Below are 23500 nucleotides of genomic sequence, written 5' to 3' on the forward strand. Positions count from 1 at the left end.
AATAAAATTTTTTTTTAATGTTTGAAGTTGTGTTATTGAAGGCATGAGAGGAAATGTACACACTGTAGATGGACATATAAATTGGTGAGCTTCTTTGTGGAAACAATTTGTTGGTATCAGTCAAAATTTATAATGTACATACACTTTAACCCAGTAATCCACTTCTAAGAAATTATACTATTCATACATCCTTCCAGTGGTACACAGTTGATATTTGTTGCAACATCTTTTGTAATAAATAGCATAGGACTAGAAAAAGCCCTAATGTCTCATGTCTCACTGGTGAGGGCCTGCCTGGTTAAATAAAGTGTGATAGAAAAGAATACCTAATGATAGATATAAGGAATGAGGGGGGATCGCCTGGGTGGCTCAGGTCAGTTAAGCCTCCAGCTTCGGCTCAGGTCATGATCTCACAGTCCGTGAGTTTCAGCCCCACGTTGGCTCTATGCTGACAGCTCAGAGCCTGGAGCCTGCTTCATATTCTGTGTCTCCCTCTCCTTATGCCCCTCCCCTGCTTGCTGTCTCTCTGTCTCTTTAAAAAATAAACATTAAAAAATTAGACAAAAAAAAAAGAATGAGGGAATTTATATGAACTGATATGGGACAATCTCTAAAATATATGAAGTGAAAAAACAAGTGCGGAACAGTGTTTATAATATGCTGTCTTTTGAGGGGGAAAGATAGATGTAATTAAATATGTGCATACTTCTATCTACTTAGTAACATCTAACCCATATAGTATAAATGTATATATGTGTGTGTATATGCATATATGTATGTAGTATATACACATGCACCATCTCTAGAAGAATATGCAGGAAAACTAACAGACTGCCTTTGCAAGGGGGACCTTGGGAGCTAGGAGACTTTTATCTGTGTGTGTGTGTGTGTGTGTGTGTGTGTGTGTGTGTGTGTGTGTGTATCATTTAAATGTATTTGCTTACTCAAAAATACATAGATATGTATATCTATACATAGAAACAAGAACAAAAATAAATTTTAAAAAGGAGATTAAGAAGAAATATAGTTTCATACTGAGTTCTACAGAATCTGTGATATGAACCTCTGGATCCTAGAATAATTATACCATACCATTATAGGTATCTAAATGTCTCAGTTAAGGAAAATTTGCAGCCTGGTTCAGACCCCCTCACCCCGAGTTGTCTTTGAATAATGAGCCATGGATATGTCTCCTAACATTCTGGCATCTTTCTCCGTGATATAATTGTTGCTTCATACACATGGCAATTGGAGTAAGTAATTGTTATTTAGAAATACACAGTAATGCATTTATGATATTATATGTTTGCACTGAAAAAGGTTTAAACTTCAAAGAGCTAACCAATATTGGTGACTTTTTTTTAGATTTCTAGTAAATGGGTTTTGATTACCATGTACTCTGATATACTTCGTCCTAGGCTCGGATGCTCATCACAGAGGAAAACCTAATGACCATTATCATTAAGACTTTTATGGACCATTTGAGACATCGAGATGCCCAGGGCAGATTTCAGTTTGAACGATATACTGCTTTACAAGCCTTCAAGTTTAGGAGAGTTCAGAGCCTTATTTTAGATCTCAAGTAAGCTTTTGTTGAATTATCCAACCACTTGCAATTTATAAAATGTCAGTGTTTACCCATATATTCATTGCTATTTTTATCTTGTTCAGGTATGTGTTAATTAGCAAACCAACTGAATGGTCAGATGACCTGAGGCAGAAGTTCCTAGAAGGATTTGATGCCTTTTTGGAATTACTCAAATGTATGCAGGTATGTATAAACTGACACATTTTAAAGGGAAACACTGGGGGCACCTGGGTGTCTCAGCTGATCAAGCGTCTGACTTTGGCTCAGGTCATGATCTCATGGTTCGTGAGTTCAAGCCCCACATCAGGCTCCTCACTGATAGTATGAAGCCTGCTTAGGATTCTCTCTCTGCCTCTCTCTCTCAAAATAAATAATCTCTAAAAAAATTTTTCAAAAATAAAAGGAAACACTTTTCTTTCTTTCTTTTTTTTTTTTTTGGTTCATTGACCTGAACATCTTTTTATATTCTTTTCATTTGGGACACATTTCTAAAAGAATAATTTGGGTGACTACAATTTGGACCAAGAAGCTCCTCTTTAATTAGAAACTCTTAGCAAGGTGTAGAATGAATGAGATCCCAGCAGAAGTTCTGGCATCTGCTGTGTTGGTTTTTTGTTTGTTTTTTTTTTTTTTTTTTTTGGTTATTCTTTTGGTTACCATTAACATTCTCTTTGGGGATTGTAATTTTACAATTACAATATTCTACAATTTTACAATTACAATCTTTTTAATATTAGGCTTACGTGGAAGCATTGTCAAGTTAATTATTTAAGAAACTATAATGTTTGATTTTTTAGTTTTAATGTTTCCATATTTCTTTTTCTCTCCTTGATGTGATATTTGTATAATACAGTATAGATCTTATTCCCCTATGTTTAATTCTCTTCTTTGGAAACACCCCCATATACAGAACAGAATCTAGAAACAGAAGCCAACTGGTGTATTTAACCAGTTTTAACTGTAAGAAGGTAGATGATATCCCAAAATATCTGAGCTGCACCGTTATGATTCTTTTAATAGCTATCCAGCTTTCGTAAGCAAGAAATAGCAAAATTGACTGATCATTTTTGGAAGACATTCTAGTTTCTGTGTTGGGTGGTGGTTCATGATGTTTAGTTTATTATAATACTTCTGTGTTTTTTCTTATATCTGTAGAAACAATATCTACTTTGGTCATTTTATTTATTTTTTAAATGTTTTTATTTATTTTTGAAACAGAGACAGAGTATGAGCAGGGGAGGGGCAGAGAGAGAGGGAGACACAGAATCCGAAGCAGGCTCCAGGCTCTGAGCTGTCAGCACAGAGCCCGATGTGGGGCTCGAACTCATGGAGTGTGAGATCATGACCTGAGCTGAAGTCAGGCGCTCAACCGACTTGAGCCACCCAGGCGCCCCCACTTTGGTCATTTTAAATACTTTAGTATCCTCTATTTTCTGTTATTTAATCAGTTCTGACACACCAAGAGTAGTTAGGCTAGGTTCTAAAAAATGATATTCTTTTTTTTTAATTTTTTAATGTTTTTATTTATTTTTGAGAGACAGAGACAGAGCACAAGTTGGGGAGGGGCAGAGAGAGAGACACACAGAATCTGAAGCAAGCTCCAGGTTTGATCTGTCAGCACAGAGCCCAACACAGAGCTTCAACTCATGAAGCGCGAGATCATGACCTGAGCCAAAGTTGGACACTTAACTGGCTGAGCCCCCAGGAGCCCCTAAAAAATTATGTTCTTAATTAAGATTCTTTCAAAAATGTATATTCGTATGAAATAATATTTTACTTTCTGTTTTTCTTTTGTTTTCGTTTTGCTTTTTTTTCTTTCTTTTTTTTTAATGTTTATTTTTGAGAGAGAGAGAGAGAAAGAGAGAGAGAGAGAGAGACAGAGCTCAAGCAGGGGAGGGGCAGAGAGAGAGGGAGACACAGAATCCAAAGCAGGCTCCAGGCTCTGAGCTGTCAGTGCAGAGCCCGATGCAGGGCTCAAAACTGAGCCGAAGTTGGACACTTAACCAACTGAGCCACTCAGGCACCCCATGTTTTGCTTTCTTTTAGTGTCTGAGAAATTTTAGTTGCAGATTCAGAATAAGTATAAAAATTTTGTTGCAGTATATTGTAAAATATATTTATAAATTCAGTAACATTTTAAAAGCCTATCCAATTTCTTCTAATAGTTTGGTCTGTAGATGATAGGGTTAAAAATAATTTGAAGGATTGTTGCAGTGAAATATACATTTTATTGTTTAAAACATAAAAAAAATTGCCTCAAATAATTTGTTTTATACTGGGATTTTTAATTTATATTTTAGAGACTGTTATATAAATATGTAATTTAGAGTTGGACTTACACTACTTATTCTTGTTAAAACTTCTATTTTGTATGTTTTTGTAATCAATATATATTTCTTCTATATTATTTCTTAAGTGCCCATGTAAGAGAATAAATATAATTTTAATCCATTTTAAATCTTTTTGCTTCCTTTAAGGGGATGGACCCAATTACACGTCAAGTAGGACAGCATATTGAAATGGAACCAGAGTGGGAGGCAGCCTTCACACTACAAATGAAATTAACACATGTCATTTCAATGATGCAAGACTGGTGTGCTTTAGACGTGAGTTTCCTCTAGGGGTAGGGGGTAAGGCGATAAATGGAGGGGGGGAAATAAATTCCTCAGTAAATTCTGAGGAGATCTGGAGAGGGTAGTAGTGATACTTAACTCATAAAACAGCATATTTTCCTCTTACCTATAAATTCCATAAAAGTTAAAATTCTGAATCCTCAGGAAAAAATTGGAAAATAGAGGAAGAAATAATCCACTCTCTCTCTTCTCTTATGTTACTATCTTAATTTTTTCTATAATCCCATCTAGATTTTGAGCATATAAAAAGAGTTTAGAAATTTATCCAAAAGTAAAGCTTTACAATTGTTACATTTGTCCTGTCTTAAAATTATTTTGCTTTCCTTTGGCTATAAAGTCTAGATGAGAGCCTGTGTAAGTTGAGAGGTAAGAGAAGACTTCTGTGAGATCTGAACTATGTGTCAGAGTTAACTGGTCAAAGAGTAAAACATATTCCTGGCTGAGAGACAGCTGCATCATGCTCTGTGATGAGAAAGAGTATGGTTGGTCCAGAAGCTATGAGAAGGCTCAGGTTGGAGCACAGAGGTTGAAGGTAGAAAAGTGGACAGGTGCCTGACTTCGCAGGGCCTTGGAAAGAAATTTGGGTTTTATTCTAACAAATTGAGATGCCACTAGCGGCTACCAAGCAGAAAAAGTGACATAACCCAGTTTACATGTTTTTTAAAGTTATTCTGTGTGGAGAATAGATGGAGGAGGGCAAAAATAGATTTAATAGATGGTTGGCTTTCCTTTGAGTTACTGGAGGTGATCAGTGGCCAGGTTTGAGAGAAATTTAGAAGGTGAAATTGCTGGTTTGGGAATAGATTGGACAGTGGGAAATGAGGGAAAGGAGAGTATTGGAATAACTTCTAGATTTCCACAGCTGTATGGAGATGTCATTCACTGAGACAGGGCACTGGAAGAGGGAGAGTTGGGGGAGGGAAGATTGAATTTGGTGTTGCCTATATTGATATTTGAGGTACTTACGTACTTACTCTTCGTCGAATTTGAGGTGCTTATTCAATGTTGTAGAAACCCAGCCTTTTGAATAACTTACAGAAAACCCTCTTTTTTAGGAAAAAGTGTTAATTGAAGCTTACAAGAAATGCCTTGCTGTATTGATGCAGTGTCATGGTGGTTTCACTGATGGTGAACAGCCAATCACGTTAAGCATTTGTGGACATTCAGTGGAAACTATCAGATACTGTGTTTCCCAAGAAAAAGTTAGCATTCACCTCCCAGTTTCTCGCTTACTTGCAGGTAAAGCATTTCTCCCCTCCCCCCCCCCCCAAAGGACCCTGAAATCATTTTTTAAATTGTTGTTTGTGACTAATATTTATTGAGCACTTAGTACACATTATACTGAGAGTCTGCTAAGCATTGACTTGATCACCATCCGCCTGTGAGGTAGGTATTGTTATTGAATTTCCTTCACGGATGGGAAGACTGAGACACAGAGGTGACTTGCTTAATGTTATGCGGCGAGAAAGAGAGTGGGGATTGTGAGGTGGTTTGGCACCAGAAGCCATCTTTATAACAACCATACCATAGCACTTCTTCAGACTTTTTTTTTTTGAGAGAGAGAGAGAGAGAGAGAGAGAGAGAACATGCATGAGGGAAGGGCAGAGAGGCAGAGGGAGAGAGAATCCCAAGCAGGCTCTGCACTGTCAGCACGGAGCCCAATGCAAAGCTTCAACTCACAAACCATGAGATGATGACATGAGCCGAAGTCAAGAGTTAGAGGCTTAACCTGAGCCACCCAGGTGCGCCCCCTTCAGACTTCTTCACTGCACTTAATCACCTGTTGTTACTGCTTAACTCAACCCAGATTCAAGGTCTGTGTTGTTAAATTCAAATTGCTGTATCACTTAAGTGATTGCTGGTAAACTGAAACCACCCCCAAATTTTTTTCTCTCCCTCCAAGCTTATTTATTGATAACCTTTTTAGGGATAGTTTTTTAATCATGAGTGGTTGATTTACAAGTCATTTATATTTGGTACGATATTTGAGGCTGCCACCTTGCAGCAACCAAAAACTTTGAATATACATTCGTCCATCTCTGCAGACTCATTTCAGTGTAGCTTCCTTCTGTATTTCTTGATTGCAGGGATTCTTTTTTTTTAATTGTAGGAAATCTTATCCTGCTCACATACTGTTGTTCCCTTTAGTTCCATTTTTAACTGAGAGAGTAGAAAGAAGTTCTAAAGGTAGCTATTTTTACTCATTGCAGCATTTGTAATTCATCTTAAGTGTATGGCTCAGTAACCTAATATGACGTGAAAGTGGGGTGCGTGTGTGTATGTGTGTAAGAAATTGTAGAGAACTGATACCATTTCTTCCTTAAACGTTTGGTAGAGTTTGTCAGTGAAGCCATAAGAACCTGATACTTTCTTTTTTGGAAGGTTATTAACTACTGATTCCATTTCTTTAATGGATGTAAGTTAATTCTAGTTATCTGTTTCTCCTTGTATGAGTTTTGGTAGTTTGTGTTTTTCAAGAAACGGGTACATTTCATCTAAGTTATCAAATTTGTGGGCATAGGGCCATTCCTGGTATTCCTTTATTCTTTTAATGTCCATGGGATCAGGACTAATAATCCCTGTTTTCTGAAGGCAATTTTTCATTGTTCTGACCATTATCCCATCTTCCTCCTGCTAGAGCCTAGCATTAGAATAGTCTTCTGGAAGTCGTGAAGATTTAAGATAACTTAGCCACCTGGATATCGGTAGTACAACAAATGGAACAACAACCAAAAAAACAAATGGAACAACAAAAAAGCACTTAGTATGAAATTATGATTGTGGGAAGAAATCTCTTATTTCTGTAACTTGTTCAGGCCCAGTTGTGTTTCTGTGAGTGCTTTGAGCATCCTGAACCTGTTGATAGTCAATATGAGCAGGTAACAGCGTGGTGTTGTGGAAGAGTATTCAGCTGGAGTGCAGGAACGTTGGTCCTGTTTACTGCTCAGCTGCTGATCTTTGCTGCCTTTAAAAATCTGGTTGTATGATGGAGGCTGATGCTGATAGTTACCCACAAGGAAAATAGTACCCTTCAGATGTACTAATTTCTGCCTAGGTGTCTACCGCTCTCAGACCTTCTCAGTGAACATTTTTGAGCATTCTACTCACTGTTGATAAAGCTTGGCCTGAATGCTTATAATCTAATTGAAGAGCTAAGGACACACATACAAAATAGTTCAAGAACAACTTGGAGTGTGTACTAATGGAGGTTGAGTGTCAGAGTGTCAGAATGAGACTCAAAATGTAGGTCTTCTCGGGTGACAAAAGCCTTAAGCCAGGCTTGACCCACATGGCCAACATCCACTGATAAGATTATAAAAACCATTCCCTGTTTAGACAACATAAACAGGATAATTAATTCTTAAGTAACAGAATTAACTAAGGTGGAGCTATACAACAGCCCTTTGCAGTCAGGAATTTAAGAGGCTTTGATCTTAAACTGGAAGTTCTGGGGAACTTAATTCTGAGATCAGGATCCACGCAGACCATGAATCCCAGAACCAGTTTCCCTGTTCACTTGCCAGAAGGATCTCTCCTACTATACTTTAAATGGGAACAGACTCCATAGCCCAATGAAACATGACCTTCAAGTTGGCATAACATATATAAATTGCTTTAATAGTTCTATAACTGCTTTTGTGTGTTTGTATGTCTAACATTTATCTCCATAAAATGTCATCCGTGTATATCAGTACATGTAATTAAGACTGTGGTTCTAAATGTGCCTTTGATCCAGAGGTTCATTAGAATATCAATTAAAAAGCTTCATTTATGGATGCAATTCATTTTCTATCTTAATTTGTAATGGGATAAGTTCCCAAAGAAAAAGAGAAAAGAAGTTAGATACAAAGTTGAGTGAATATTTAGGACTTTTTTCTAAGTGACTTGCAGTTGTAGAAATACTTTTTTGTTTATTCTTCCATGCAGGTTTACATGTATTATTAAGCAAAAGTGAAGTGGCATATAAATTTCCAGAGCTACTACCTCTAGTAAGTAGTACTAACATTTAAAAGTAAATACCTATGTATTATGTTCCATGTATTTGAAATCAGTTTGAAACAAACTTTATTAAACAAGAGTTCTCCAGAAAAACAGAACCAGTGGAAGAGTGTATCCACATGCATGTGCACATGGGTATGTAAGTATGGAGAAAGAAAGGGACAGAAAAAAAATGGATTTATTGTAAGGAATTGGCTCATGCACTTATGGGCCTGACAAGTGTGAAATATGCCTGCCTGGCGGTCTGGCATGGCAGGCTGAGGACCCAAGGAAGAGTTGATGTAGTCTGAGGACCAAAGGCAATCTGGAAGCAGAATTTCTTCATCCTGTGTTTTCTCTTAAGGCCTTGAACTAATTGGATGAGGTCCACCCACATTATGGAGAGTAATCTGCTTCACTCAGAGTCTACTGATTTAAAAATTAATCACGTCTACAAAATACCGTCACAGCAACATTAACTGGTGTTAATCAAAAACGGTACCATGGCCTATCCAAGTTGACACATAAAATTAACCGTCACACGAACATACTTTGAGTAATTTTAACTACTGTTTTATATAAAGTTTCCATCCCTATCAACCAGTCTTCTTTATAGAGTTGAGATTTTTGAGTATTTTTTTTTTGTTTTATTTTTTGTCTTTACAGAGTGAACTTAGCCCACCCATGTTGATAGAACACCCTCTTAGATGTCTTGTTTTATGTGCCCAAGTACATGCAGGAATGTGGAGAAGAAATGGGTTCTCTTTAGTAAACCAGGTAAGTGTATTTTTAGTTTATGAATAGTTTTCATCCATTCCTTTGACTTCTGTGAAGGTTGTAATTTTCAACATACTTAAGTCATTGAAAGTTGAGTAACTATATTAAAATTGTTCAAGAAGATAAATGTAATGTTAAATCAAAATGTTTCTTGGAACTTTTATTCATACTTTGTCAAGAAACAATATCAAAAGTACAAATGAACTTAATTTTCTTGATATTTAACTTGAGATCATTTTTTAGAACAACAAATGTAATATAATAATTCAGATTTCATCCCTTTAAATTGTGGTAAAAGTTCTGTTAGATGGTTGTCAGAGGGGAGGGAGTCGGAGGATGGGTAAAATGGGTGAAGCTGAGTGGGAGGTATAGGTTTCTTATTTTGGAGTCAGGATGAGAGGCACAGCATAGGGAATAGAGTCAATGGTATTTTAATAGTGTTATATGGTGACAGATGGTACCTATACTTGTGAGCACAGCGTAACGTGTAGACTTGTCCGATCACTGTCTTGTACACCTGAAACTCATGTAACATTGTGTGTCGACTCTACTTCAATCAAAAAAAGCTCTATAGTAATTAGCTCTGAAATTGAGGTTTTAAGTTTTAGACTTCATCAAGTCTTGGTATAGATAAGGTTTTCCCCCCATTTTTCGTAGCTATAAACCTTACAGAAGTAACTTTCTTGGGAGAACCAGAAAGTTAGCTGCAAAATGTGAACCATACAGTGAACACTGAAATCTCAAAATTTCTAATTAATTAATCTCTGCTAAGATAGCATTAACTGTTGAGGAAGCCACATTGTGTGTTGGTGCGTGTGCACACACACACATTCACACTTGCATTGAACCCATGTGCTCTTGGGGATTGGGGAGAGGAGGGACCTGCACAAATAAAAACCTATTTGCCCAATGTAATTATTTTTTTTTTTTTTTTTAGATTTATTACTACCATAATGTGAAATGCAGGCGTGAAATGTTTGACAAGGATATAGTAATGCTTCAGGTAATGAATTAAAAGCATTAAACTTACAGTTCATTGGGAATTGTTTTCCTTGTTATTTCTACAGAACCCAGTCACTTAGGATTACTTCCAAATCTGTAACTTTAGCCTAGCCTTGTCTACTGAGCTCCAAACTCATATGACTAAGAGCCTGTAGAACATTTTCATCTAGATTTCCTGGACACATCTCAGATTTAACATATTCAAACTACTCTTATTTCCTCCATACCTTCCTCCTATCTTGTGTTTCCTATCTTGCGTGTATTGTTCAACAGTGTATATAGTTGTTAGAGTCAGAAACCTGAAAGCCGTCCTTTTTTCATTGTCCCCAACCCCCTTAAAGCCCCAACCCCCTTAAACTGATTTGATTTCCAAGGCTTGTGAAACTGACCTTTCTTAAAATTCTCTGAAATTGCCATGCTCTGTCTTAAGTCTTAAACTCTGCACATTTCTTTCTTTTGCTCCCTAGTTTGCCCACCCTACCTCCTTCCTTTTCCATTTACCTAGTAACTTGTTTTCCTGCATGTCTAAGTGTTCAGGGTCACTTTCTCCAGAAAGCCATTGCAGACACACAATAATGTGGCTACGTATCCCATTTGGGAAGGCCCATAGCATGGTGCTCATCCCCAGCGTAGCTTTCATAGCTCTGGATTGTGGTTGCCTATTTACTTTTTGTCCCCTCCACTAAATCATGGCAACTATATCTTAGTCCCTGTTTGTCTGTTGTGCATAGCACAATACTTATCACATAGTAGTTTTTCCATATTATTGCTGTGGATTGAAAAATTATAGAAAAGTTATGGAATATAAATTCCAAAAATGATTGGTTCAAAATAAATTAAAATCCAAGTTGATTTAGAATTTATACAGATGAAATTAAAGGAGAATTAAACTAATACTTAAAAGCTGTTACTTCAGTTAGTATAGTTTTTATCAGCAAAAATTAGTTTGAGAGTTCTTGGTAACAGTCTAATATCATGTATATAAAAAGTACTAGAAGCTTAATTGCCATATCACATTTCTCTCTGAGTCCACATACTAGACGGTGACAGGAGAATGCTGAAATAAAACTTAAGAACTGAATTCATGGGGTTGCAAGTAATTCAAAGCATTAAAAGGAAAGAGAACCTATAGTCCATGTTACTCAGATGTGTTGGTTTAGGGGAGGGTTGTTTTGTTTCTATTTCATTTTGTTTTACCAACTTAGATTCTTGTCCACACTTGTAGCTTCCACAAGTAGGGAATTGGGCTAAATGGGTTTTCATCTTGTATTGGGATTGGTGACTAAGCTGTTTTCACCTATGCAACCCAAAATATCTTTCACTAATTATTTAGTAACCCTTTTGACCTCCCTCTTTTCCTTTATCTCAAACATTAAAAAAAAAAAAAAAAAAGACAGGTGTCTCTATGATGGATCCGAATCATTTCCTGATGATAATGCTCAGCCGCTTTGAACTTTATCAGATTTTCAGTACTCCAGACTATGGGAAGAGATTTAGCTCAGAGATTACCCATAAGGTAAGAGCATGTTTTATAAGCCCGTTTATAAGCCTCATTTAAAGAAGTATCTTCCATTCTTTTGGGGTACATTCATCACCTGAGATAATACACTACTGGTATTCTTATCTCTGAACTTTCTCTCCCCCACTTGCTACAGGATGTAGTTCAGCAAAATAATACTCTAATAGAAGAAATGCTATACCTCATCATAATGCTTGTTGGTAAGTTTGGATTGTTTGCGACCTTTATAAATTACATTGGCTTTTGTGGTGGCAAATAGTTCAGAATTTCTGAGCTATGTTTCTTTTAGTTGAGCGGTTCTTCAGTTTGGGGGGAAGGTTAGAGCATCCACGTCTTTCTCCCCTCTGGTTACCGTAGCACCGAGAGTGATGGTCCTGTGGCAATTTGGAACAAGAGAGTAGACCCACTGAAGTAGAATTATCTGAAAGGCTCCTTGTCTGAGGAGAAAGAAGGGAAACAGAAGAGCAAGCAAGAATAGGATATTTAGGATCTATTTACTGTTACTTTATATCTTAGGGATGTTTCCTCCCATGGTTTTGTGTCACAAAACTGTTATCTTGGCTTTAGATACAATAATAATAATAATAAATTAATAGAGACATGTGGCTAATAGATGCAGGTTTCTTTTCTTACTGCCTGTATTTTCAGTCTTGTCACCTCCATCTTTCCTATTCTTTTATCCTATACCTTCCCCACCTCCTCTGCTATTTTAGACTCTGTTAGGTCGTAGAACAGAGAATCCTGGCTACTGTCAGGAGGTGATATCTTATTTGCCACTAGATAGAAGGACAAAGGAAGGCTCCCCTCCCTGCTACCATGTGCCACATGGCGGGAAAGCAGTTTCCGAGGCTACTGGTTCAACTACTGCTGTACCACTTTTCTACTACATCCAGTTCCTTCCTGCCTTCTGATCCCATTCTTTCAAAACAGCAACCAGAGTTTTCTCTCCTTTGCCCAAACCCTGCACTCACTTGTTGTGTCTGAGCCTCAGAGGTTAAGAGCTGCTCTCACCCTAGCTTGTTGCCAAGCCAGTTGCTACCTTCCCATTGCATAGAAAGAAAAATATATTGTGTTGCATGAATTATAAGTATATACTGCTTAAGTATGCTGGTTATGTTAAATGTGTGGATATGTACTTTTGCATTGACAGGAGAGAGATTTAGTCCTGGAGTTGGACAGGTAAATGCTACAGATGAAATTAAGCGAGAGATTATCCATCAATTAAGCATCAAACCTATGGCTCATAGTGAACTGGTGAAGTCTTTACCTGAAGATGTAAGTACCTATACCTTAAAAAAGAAATTTAGAAATTCTTCCCTCCCTGTCAGGCTAGTGTGTAGAGATTACTTCTGTATACCTTTTCCAGTGATAAAGACTACAGTTCTAGGACATGTATAACTCCTACTAGTCGCTCTTACTAGAAATTATTAGAAGGGTGCTTGGCTGGCTCAGTTGCAGAGCATGTGACTCTTGAACTTGGGGTCATGGGTTTGATCCCCATGTTGGGCATAGAGATGACTTTAAAAAAAATGTTTTAATGCTGAAAAAAAAAAGAGACTACTAGGGATGGGGGATAGAAAAGAGCATAGAAGTAGAATCTCTTACAGGGAATTCTTAGAAGAGATAAGGATGCTAAATAAAAGTAAACCTGGTCTTGGGGCGCCTGGTGGCTCAGTCGGTTGAACGTCCAACTTCAGTTCAGGTCATGATCTCGTGGTTCATGAGTTCGAGCCCCGCGTTAGGCTCTGTGCTGACAGCTCAGAGCCTAGGCCCTGCTTCGGGTTCTGTCTTCTTCTCTCTCTGCCCCTCCCCCGCTCACACTCTGTGTCTCTCTCTCTCTCTCAAAATAAATAAACATTAAAAAAAAAAAAGTAAACCTGGTCTTGAGAACTGAATTTATGTATCCAGTAGATAAGGGCTTGTTATAGAGTCTTTACTACAAAGTTGCCATGGGTGGTGTAATGTTTAACCTAGTGTATTGGAGAAGGAAGTGAGAAAATACCTGCCCGGCTGTGTTGAGCAAACTGAAATTTTCCAGAGCTTTTTCCTTCTGAAGCATTCAAAAACTCTTCTTAGGGAGCCATCTCTTTTCCTTCTAGTGAATGTAAAATAATGTTCACGGGCATTCAGAGGCTAATTATAACTGTTTCTCCTCTAGGATCTCAAGGTCTTTGGCCACCTATTTTTCAGCCACAGGGTTTTTCAGATAGATAACCAACACTTATGGTTAGGAGTGGTCCTTATTTCCTTGAGGCTTTTCAAAATGTTTCCCCAAATTTGAAACATAGATCAAAACTTTCAACCTTAATGGTCATTCTTCTGGGATTTAAACCCCTATTTGTTTCATAGTAATACTTCCTTTAAACTTTGCATTATGAAAAATTTCAAATATCTATAGAAATAGAAAACATAACAGAACCCATCTCCAGTTTCAACTAGTCTTGTTTTATGTTTACCCCAACCATGAATCCCTGCCCCTCCCACCCCCGGATTATTTTGTTAAGAATGTCAAGTTAAGCCACAGATGACCATACACGCTCTCCACCATCCAACCAAAACCACAGCGTGAGTTTGCAACAGGGGAGGGAAAAAAAAGAGTCAAAACTTCCAAGGCCCTGGTTTTTTTCTTAAAAGTACTTGAAAAAGGAAAATTCATTTGTGTTTTTTATTTACATTTAATATTTTTTGTATGTATTGTTAGGGGTCAACCATTTTTAATGATCTCAGATGACCAAACCAGCCTTTGGAGTGTTCTCTGTTCTACTTCTGACTTTACTTGTGGTGGACCATGTTCGTTATAATTCCAAAGGAGAAAAAAAAAACTTTGAAAAAAAAAAAACAAACAGAAACAACAACAACAACAAACAGTCTTAATTCCGAGCATTCCAGTAACTTTTTTTATGTATGTACTTAGCTGTACTATAAGTAGTTGGTTTGTATGAGATGGTTAAAAGGGCCAAAGGTAAAAGATTTCATTTTTTTCCTTTTTTGTCTGTGCTGTTTTATTTATTTTTTTGGGCTGTTTGATGTAGGTGTACTGTTGTACAACAGTAATCCAGAATTTTATTTTGCTGAGCTGTTCTAACCAAAACAAAACAAAACAAAACAAACGAACAAAAAGCCCAGAATACCAGATTTACCATTTCATCTATAAATAGAATTGTATGTGTGTAAAACAATGGTTCTCGGCCAGGGACAACTTTGCCCCCACGAGACATTTGGCCAGATCACCACTCAGGGCAGGGTCGTATGGTGCTCCTGGCATCCAGTGAGCAGAAGCCAGAGGTGCAGCTGAATATCCTGCAATGCACAGGACAGAACCCCCATAGCAAAGAATTGTCTGCTCTAGATGTCAGGGCCAACATGGAGAAACTGGTCCAAAAGGACTTTTAGGAAAACTTGTCTATCCGTATGCCACGATCACACCTAAAAGAACAATAATTAATAATTTCTTAATACCACTAGATATCTAGTCAGGATAAAAATTACTTGTGCTTTTTTAATACAGGAAACGAATCCTGAGTTGCTAGATGAGAAAGCGATTACAGTTTCACTTCGACTTTAGAATAAAGAAGAATACAATTTAAAACAGCATTTTAAAATACATCTTGTACAAAGTAATGGCAACTATATTTGCCAAACATTTTTGACCAGAGAATTCTTTAATTAGAATTCCTATTTACATCTTGTTATGAATAGGATATGATTTCGGAAATGCTGTTTTACCAAAAATAGATAAGAAATTAGTGTAACCTTCACGAAATGCTAAATATCTTACGTAAATTTTAAATGTTATGTGTACTTTGTGCTTTTAAGTTAATTCCTTTTGAAAGCTGTCACCTTGAAACTGTAGGATAGTGACTTATTTTTAACTGTATGAGTTTGAATGAATGTTAGCTTATCAACTAAATTTCCCTTGTTATGTATTAATAATTATGTTTACTATGGAATCCTCAGCTATAAAAACTGGGATAATAGTATAGCCGCTTCATAGAGTTGCTGTGTAAGGCTTAAGAAGAGAACAGCACAGGGGCACCTGGGTGGCTCAGTGGGTTAAGCATCCAGCTTCAGCTCAGATCACGATCTCATGGTTTGTGGGTTTGAGCCCTGCATTGGACTCTGTGCTGACAGCTCAGAGCCTGGACCCTGCTTCTGTGTCTCCCTCTCTCTCTCTGCCCCTCGTTGCTCACGTTCTGTCTCTCTCTCTCAAAAATAAAAGTTAAAAAAGAGAGAGAGAAAAGCACAATGTTTAAAGTGCTAGCAGATACACAATTAACATGAAACACACTTGTTTCTCATACTGTTAGGAGAACAAGGAGACTGGCATGGAGAGCGTAATTGAAGCAGTTGCGCATTTCAAGTGAGTTTACTTCCTGTTGTTTCCAGTTCAGTTGTTTTTAATATATTAATTTTTCTTGGCGTTTCCTTTGATGGAACTGAGAATGAAATTGTTGCCTTCAGAGAGTGACAGCCTTTTCAGATACATAATTCTGAACTAGATTTCTCACTGTCCTTTCACTCTTCTGATCTAGCTCTTCACTCAGTAACTAAAATTGATTTATGAGAATGTTCGCTGTGCTCAGAACCAGTGTTCATAGCTGATAGTTTCAGATAATTGACATTAAACTGAACAGATGACCTAAGGCAGTGCATTGAGCTTTCTTAAAACTGCTTTCTTCGTTTTCATTTGAATGTGCCTCCTAAGTTATGGGATGGCCTTTGAATACTGCCTTCACTCTTCCAGTGCATTGCCCAGTCAGTAAACCAGTTTATCCCCACTAAGGTTGTTGAGGCAGCTTCTCAATGCTGCTTTTTCCTTGCTCCCACCCCAACAGTAATGTCTTTATTTTTGTTGATTATAAAGATACAATATATGGGGACATCTGGGTGGCTCAGCCAGTTAAACATTGACTCTTGATCTCAGCTCAGGTCTTGATCTTGGGGTCATGAGTTCAAGCCCTGCGTTGGGCTCTGCATTGGGTGTGAAGACTAAAATTAAATTAAATTAAATTAAATTAAATTAAATTAAATTAAAAGATACAACACTTGCTTTTAGAGAAAATACAGAAATATATATATAATATATATAAAAGGTGTATATATATATATATATATATATACACACACACATATATATATATATATAAAAGATTCTCTAAACCTTAAAATTGTACCTACTTTTTTCCACTTCTACTCTGATAAGTAGAACTTATCAGAGATATCTTTATATGTCAAAATTTAAAAATTATTATTACTTTCAGTGATGTTCAACTGTTTAGAGGTGTCGTAATGTGCATAACCTATTCCGTATAGTTAGACTTTGAATTGTCACTACAATGACCATCACATTCACCTGTCCAGTTAGGATTAATTCAAAGTGGATGTTTCGGGCAAAATGATGTACATAGAGCTTTGCTGTAGATTGCCAAATTAACCCATAGAAAATAGTAACAGCTTACATCCACCAGAAGTAAATGAGAGCTTTGATTTTTTATTCTGTTATCTAAGCTTGTGTCATAAATTAGTGTATGACTTTAGTAATAATATTTTAAGGACTTTTTTTCCATAGAAAACCTGGATTAACAGGACGAGGCATGTACGAACTGAAACCAGAGTGCACCAAAGAGTTCAATTTGTATTTCTATCACTTTTCAAGGGCAGAGCAGTCCAAGGTAATTGGGAAAATTAAAAGTGTACTGAGGAAGAGCTGTGTTTCTTTGTTTTTCCTAAACAACTTTTACTGCTTTTCAGAGACTGAAAAAGGATACATTTTTATTATAGGAAATTTGAAAAATATAAAAAGTATAATGAAGGAAAGTATAGATTACCTAAAATATCACTTCCTAACATTTTGGGTTCCCCCTCCCCATGTTTGCTACATACATAAGATCTATATAATTATATACATAACCACACATATGTAATTGTATTTTACTGGCTTTTGAAGACAGATTGTCAACCTATGTAATAGTCAGTTAAGCCATTTTATGTTCATTTCAGAATTGCTACTGCTTAACATGTTTTCCCATAGAAATTTATGGAATTTTCCTCATGAGTCTTAGTCAAATTTTGTCTTTTAGCAGTCTACTCTTAAAATACTTTTTCAGTAGATGGCGTTAATTAAACTTGAACATGAAGCTTTTGTTTACTTTTAGATGCATGTTGCAGAGCTCAGACCCAAATAACTTTTTTGGTTTTGGTTTGTATATGTTTCCCCTGCTTTTTAAAATAAGAAAGAACTCCTTGGGGTTTGGGGGGTGGGGGGGATGGTTAGTGGGGAAAAAAATAACCTTGATGTGTCGGTGTGGGGAGGGGGGGACTATATATAAAACTAAGGGTAAATCTCTTCTAAAATCAGAAGATGAGAGGCACCTGGATGGCTTAGTCAGTTAAGCATCTGACTTCGGCTCAGATCATGATCTCATGGTTCATGAGTTCGAGCCCATCATTGGGCTCTCTGCTGTTAGCATGGAGCCTGCTTCAGATCCTCAGTTTTCCGCCTCCACCTCTCCCCCCACCCCCGCCAACAAAAAAAAATAATAAAGTAAATAAATAAGTAAAATGAAATCAGAAGATGATATGACAAAGACTAACTTAGTAGTTTTGGGTATTAGGTGGTTGTGCATTGCTAATTCCCTGTCCAAATGTCTTCCTTTCTTATTAGGCAGAGGAAGCTCAACGGAAATTGAAAAGACAAAATAGGGAAGATACAGGTACTTTTAATCTTTCTAAAACTCTCTTGTCAGTCTCTTCTCCTTGTTAAACGTTTTCTATCGACTATAATGATTATCCTTGATGAAGTGAAAGATTTAAATATATGCTTTCCGAGGGAACATTCAAGGCTAATAAATATGCAAATATAGGAATAATTAGTACTGAGTCACCTTTGGGTTACTGATTTTGTCTCAGATCCTAAGACATTTCTAGGGAAAACAAAGCTTTCCTCTGTACTGCTTCTATTTTTGTAGCTGTTTTTATGCATTTGACCTTGAGAAGGTAAAATATAGTTTTAACGTGTATTAGTGGATATTCTTTGAATGAAGACCTATCAAAAGTATCTAATACAGGGATAGGTTTGTTTGGTTTTGTTTTTTTTTTTTTTAAGCATGTTCTACAAAGAAACCAATAATAACTTTATTTGTGCAGCACTTCCACCTCCAGTTCTGCCTCCATTTTGCCCTCTGTTTGCAAGTCTGGTAAACATTTTGCAGTCAGACGTGATGTTGTGCATCATGAGGACAATACTGCAGTGGGCTGTAGAACATAATGGATATGCCTGGTCTGAGTCCATGCTGCAAAGGGTAGGTTTGAAGACATTTATTACTTATATTTCTGTGTGTTTTTGGTAAAAGCCAGAATATTCTTGTCCATATCTATATACAGACAACTTAGCACAAAATGCCATGTTACCTTAATTTGAAATATAGTAATATTATTACTGTTTTTTGTGTCTGACAGTGAAAATGATAGCCAGGCAGATATGTTTTTGTACCACATGGTTGTGGTTCCCTTTTCTTGTTGGCCTATCTGCTTCTCATTGATTGTTGGTGATATGTCTTTGTTTATGCAGTACTCTGACGTTTGTATAATGTGTTATCTTTGACCTGTGTTTTTTATTTAATTCCCTCAAAACCCCCGTGGGTTCATCAGTATCTGTATTTTGCAGTTGAAGAAATTGAAACTCACAGACTAATGGTCTTATAGCTAGTAAGTGACATGTCTAGAACCTTGTTGGTATTTTACTTTATAGCTTTGATGTAAGTCATTCTTGAATTATTTATTTATTGAATTCACACAACATCCCTTTTGGGTAGATACAACTTTTTCCATTATGTAGATGAGCAAGTCAGTTTTCAGTGAGATTCAGTCAGCTTGTGCGTGTCACTCAATTAGTAAATAACATAATAGTAATTATTCAGTTAATAGACTTAGCCTACTCTGTACCTTATTCTGTGCTAAGTACTTTTACGTACAATATTTGCAATCTTCAGAACTCTAAAGGGAAACTGGTTTTTTCCATTTTAAAGATGATGAAATTAGGCTCAGAGGGATTCCCTGAAGCCATGTAGCTTGAAAGCAGTGAAGCCAGGATACAAATGAAAGTGAGCATTCTTCCAGAGCCTTCTTCCAAAGCTACTTTTTCCATTGTCTCAGCAGCCTCAAGTATCTCATTGGCTAAGATGTGTGTATACTTATACCCCCTCCCATTTATAAATATGCTTAAAACGTAAAAGCACAAAGCTATGTTCTACTAGAGACCATCAGTATTATCTGAGCAAAAGATTTGTCGGAAATGATGGAGAAAAAAAAAGAGTGAAGGCTATTTACCTTTTGTGTACATTTGCTTTGTGTCATTCAAGCTAACCTAATTCATCCAAGTCTCCAACAGCCACAGTAGCTCTTTGTGTGGGGAAACGAACAGACGCCCTACATACATCTCCTTCAAAAATTGAGGAGCAGGATAAGAGCAGTAAAAATGCAAATAGACTCGGTGTAATTTTATATTTTCTTAGAAGCCTGGTAAGGAATTTTTTGCGAGATATAAAGAAGAACTGTTAACATCATTATAAGTTACGTGGCATTAGAAATAAAAGTATCTGTCTTTCTGAGATGATTAAGATTTTTAGTCCTTAGAGAAATTTAACTAGAGAGTATTGTAGACTAGCTCATTACATGATAGATGCTTTCAGCTCTAATTATTTGGCCACTGAGATTCTTTGAAGATTTTTTTAAGACCATAGTATAGGGATAGCATAAAACTGAAAAGTATATATTATATGAATGGTTGGTCAGAGTTTGAATTTAATAAAAATTAGTACTTCAGCCTGTTTTTTTACTGCACTTGGTCTTCAGTGGTTTGCTTTATCTTTTCTCAATAATGAACATTTTTGTTATTTCTTACAAAAATATGTACTTGGTTTTTGATTTACTAAAAGTTACAAAATATTTTATTTGAGGTGTTACATTTAATTGGAATGGCACTTCAGGAAGAAAAACAGCATTTGGACAGTGTCACAGAAGAGCATGTAGTAACATTTACCTTCACTCAGAAGATATCAAGTATGTATATACACTTTTTACTAAACTAATTCAAGATACCAGTGATTTTAAATATGGAATATAACCTCTTATTTGCTCATGTAAATTCTAAACAGGTTATAATGGATCCAAATTTCTGAGGCTGTATGTATTCATCTGTGTGTTAAAGGTACTATATCAGATCCTGATATATATTCATAAAAATACTTAGGGACTGTGCATACTTAAAATACATAAATTTTAATTTATAAACTGAAAACCTTAATGAGGAGTCCTTAGTTTGAAATCAATATAGTGCATACATTTAAATTCTCACATATGCTTTTGAAAACACAAAGTATGCTATCAGGATTTCACTTCTACATTATTGCTATTACCTTATAAAGACACTGAAAAGAAGAAAATGTGCTATAGGGAATTAGTGTATCATTTTATATAAAGTAATGTGATTTTTTTCTCAAAGGCCAGGAGACTTTTTTTCTAGCTTTTTTTTTTTTTTTAATGTTTATTTATTTTGAGAGAGCGTGTGCATGAGGGAAGGGGCAGGGAGTGAGAGAGAGAGAATCCCAATCAGGCCCCACACTGTCAGCATAGAGCCTAACGCAGGGCTCAGTCTCCCCAACTTGAGATCATGACCTGTGCCAAAATCAAGAGTCAGACACTTAACTGACTGAGCCACCCAGGCACCTCTTTACTAGCTTTTTATTATTAAAAATTTTAAACATACAGGCAAGAGTTGGTACAGTAAACATCCATGTACCTACCACTTAGATTCAGTAATTAGTACTTTGCTATATTTACTTTAATATTTGCGCACTTTTTAAAACCATTTGTTTTAGCCATCGTGTTTCTTCTCTAAGGAAAAGGTTTTCCTTTACTGATTTTCAAAATAAGCAGTTGGTCTAAAGTTGCCTTCAGTGGTGACAACTGTAAATCTTTTTTGTTTGCTTAGGATGGTTGTGTTTTTGGTTTTTAATATTACTCTTGGAGGGCACCTGGGTGGTTCAGTCTGTTGACTGACCAACCCTTGATTTCAGCTCAGGTCATGATCCCAGGGCTTTGGGATTGAGCCCCGTGTCGGGCTCCGCACTGAGCGTGGAGTCTGCTTAAGAGTCTCTTTCCCTCTCTCCCTTTGCCCCTCTCCCCTGCTCACATGCTCATTTTCTCTCTCTAAAAAAAGAAAAAAATACTATTCTTTGATTTTTATTTATTCAGTGTTTTATAGTCACATATCAAGATTTCCTTTTTAAAATAGTTTCTTTTTGAAGCTTAAACTGCCAATCTTGGTCACTGGGAATCTATTCAATTGGCTTCACTGTTCTTTTGACCCAAGCCCATTAGTATTTGCGCACCACATTGCTTTCTGGCACAAAAGATGCCCCAGGCGCATTTGTGCTTTCCCTGCCCCAGACCTACAATCATCCATTTGCTGAGGTATTTTAAAGAATTTGTGGTGGTATCCTGAGAGTGCCAGTAGGTGTTATGATAGGAGTGGTCTTATTTGCTGCTAGTTCTCTATTTTTCCCCTTTTGCCCTCATCCAGGAAAGTGGGAGGAAGACAGGAAACTGCCTTTGCCCACTGAAGACTATGTTGTTAGGTGCCAGCCTTTCCCTATTCTTTTCTCTGTCAGTATTTCTTTCTGTGGATTAGCATTGTATCTTGTGCCATCTTTTTTTTTTTTTACTTCAGGATAACCACACAGAAAACTCCCTAATTTCATCCACTCATCACTATACAATCTCAGATTCTGTTTCTCTTTTTGTCTTTCTTTTCAATAATCATCATTTTCTCTGAACATTCTTTATATTTCTCTTTAAATTTTTTTAAATGTTTTTATTTATTTTTGAGAGAGAGAGAGACATAGCGTGAGCAGGAGAGATACAGAGAGAGAGGGAGACACAGAATCCAAAGCAGGCTCCAGGCTCTCAGCTGTCAGCACAGAGCCCGACACGGGGTTCCAACCCATGAACTACGAGATCATGACCTGAGCCAAAGTCGGGCGCTTAACCAACTGAGCCACCCAGGCGCCCCTCCTTATATTTTTCTTTAAACATTTTATATAATTAAAACACACTGTTTAGGGGCGCCTGGGTGGCTCAGTCGGTTAAGTGTCCGACTTCGGCTCAGGTCATGATCTCACAGTCCGTGAGTTCTGGCCCCGCGTCAGGCTCTGTGCTGACGGCTCAGAGCCTGGAGCTTGTTTCAGATTCTGAGTCTCCCTCGCTCTCTGACCCTCCCCTGTTCATGCTCTGTCTCTCTCTGTCTCAAAAATAATATACATTAAAAAAAAAAAAATTAAAAAAAGAAACCACACTGTTTAGAGTCAAATCCCTAAACTATAGCCACAGAACTTTAGATCTGAAAGAATATTAAAGAGCGCATAGTTTAGTCTCTTCCCCTCCTAGGAATATTTTGCCTAAATGGCAGCACTTAAAGAAAATCAAGAACTGGACATTTCTGACTATAAAACTAAATCAGCTAACATTAGATTAAGTATACTCTTGAGATTATGGACTTGACATGTATGTCTTTCCCTCAAATAAAAAATAACTTACAGAGAGAGAAATGGATTTTATTTTGAATCTAGGTTTTATTAAAAGACCAAAACACATTGATATATTTTTACACACACACACACACACACACACACACACACACACACACACCTGTAATCCAGCTCTTTTCTTAGACTTTGTAAAATCTGAGGTAGTCCTTTCAGCTGGGTTTTTATTTAATCTTGCTAAAAGCTATGTTAAAATAATCATTTGGTGTAAGATGTCCGTTTTGAATGATGAAAGCATTCTAGTTAACAATTTGTTTGAAAAGTACAGATATATTACATTTTTAAGAAATACTGAAAATCTCTAAAAAGCAGAGCTGTAATTAAATGATGGGCAGATGATGTTATAAGCAACTTTATTTATCTTCTCATGCACAGTAATAAGCACTGTGAAGTGGTAGCT

At 36.8% G+C, this 23500-nt stretch overlaps 1 protein-coding gene across 13 annotated transcripts in view; it reads left to right on the top strand.

The window, feature by feature from the left end:
- Window positions 1–23500, top strand: part of UBR2 (ubiquitin protein ligase E3 component n-recognin 2) — a 124503-nt gene that overhangs the window by 70276 nt on the left and 30727 nt on the right. For 9 of the 13 annotated variants that reach the window (XM_042938777.1, XM_042938775.1, XM_042938778.1 and 6 more), the window contains 15 exons: window positions 1419–1582; window positions 1672–1771; window positions 4066–4194; window positions 5277–5460; window positions 8149–8210; window positions 8866–8976; window positions 9914–9979; window positions 11372–11494; window positions 11634–11697; window positions 12648–12772; window positions 15805–15857; window positions 17067–17169; window positions 18162–18210; window positions 18644–18798; window positions 20455–20557. In XM_042938777.1, coding sequence (XP_042794711.1) covers window positions 1419–1582; window positions 1672–1771; window positions 4066–4194; window positions 5277–5460; window positions 8149–8210; window positions 8866–8976; window positions 9914–9979; window positions 11372–11494; window positions 11634–11697; window positions 12648–12772; window positions 15805–15857; window positions 17067–17169; window positions 18162–18210; window positions 18644–18798; window positions 20455–20557 — 1591 coding nt within the window. Of the gene's footprint in view, window positions 1–1100; window positions 1246–1418; window positions 1583–1671; window positions 1772–4065; window positions 4195–5276; window positions 5461–8148; window positions 8211–8865; window positions 8977–9913; window positions 9980–11371; window positions 11495–11633; window positions 11698–12647; window positions 12773–14198; window positions 14349–15804; window positions 15858–17066; window positions 17170–18161; window positions 18211–18643; window positions 18799–20454; window positions 20558–23500 lie in introns of those variants that run through there. The other 4 variants (XM_042938785.1, XM_042938786.1, XM_042938787.1 and 1 more) reach the window with 4 other exon arrangements.

The sequence above is a fragment of the Panthera leo genome, chromosome B2, assembly GCF_018350215.1.
Source record: "Panthera leo isolate Ple1 chromosome B2, P.leo_Ple1_pat1.1, whole genome shotgun sequence".
In the NCBI taxonomy this organism is placed as follows: domain Eukaryota; kingdom Metazoa; phylum Chordata; class Mammalia; order Carnivora; family Felidae; genus Panthera; species Panthera leo.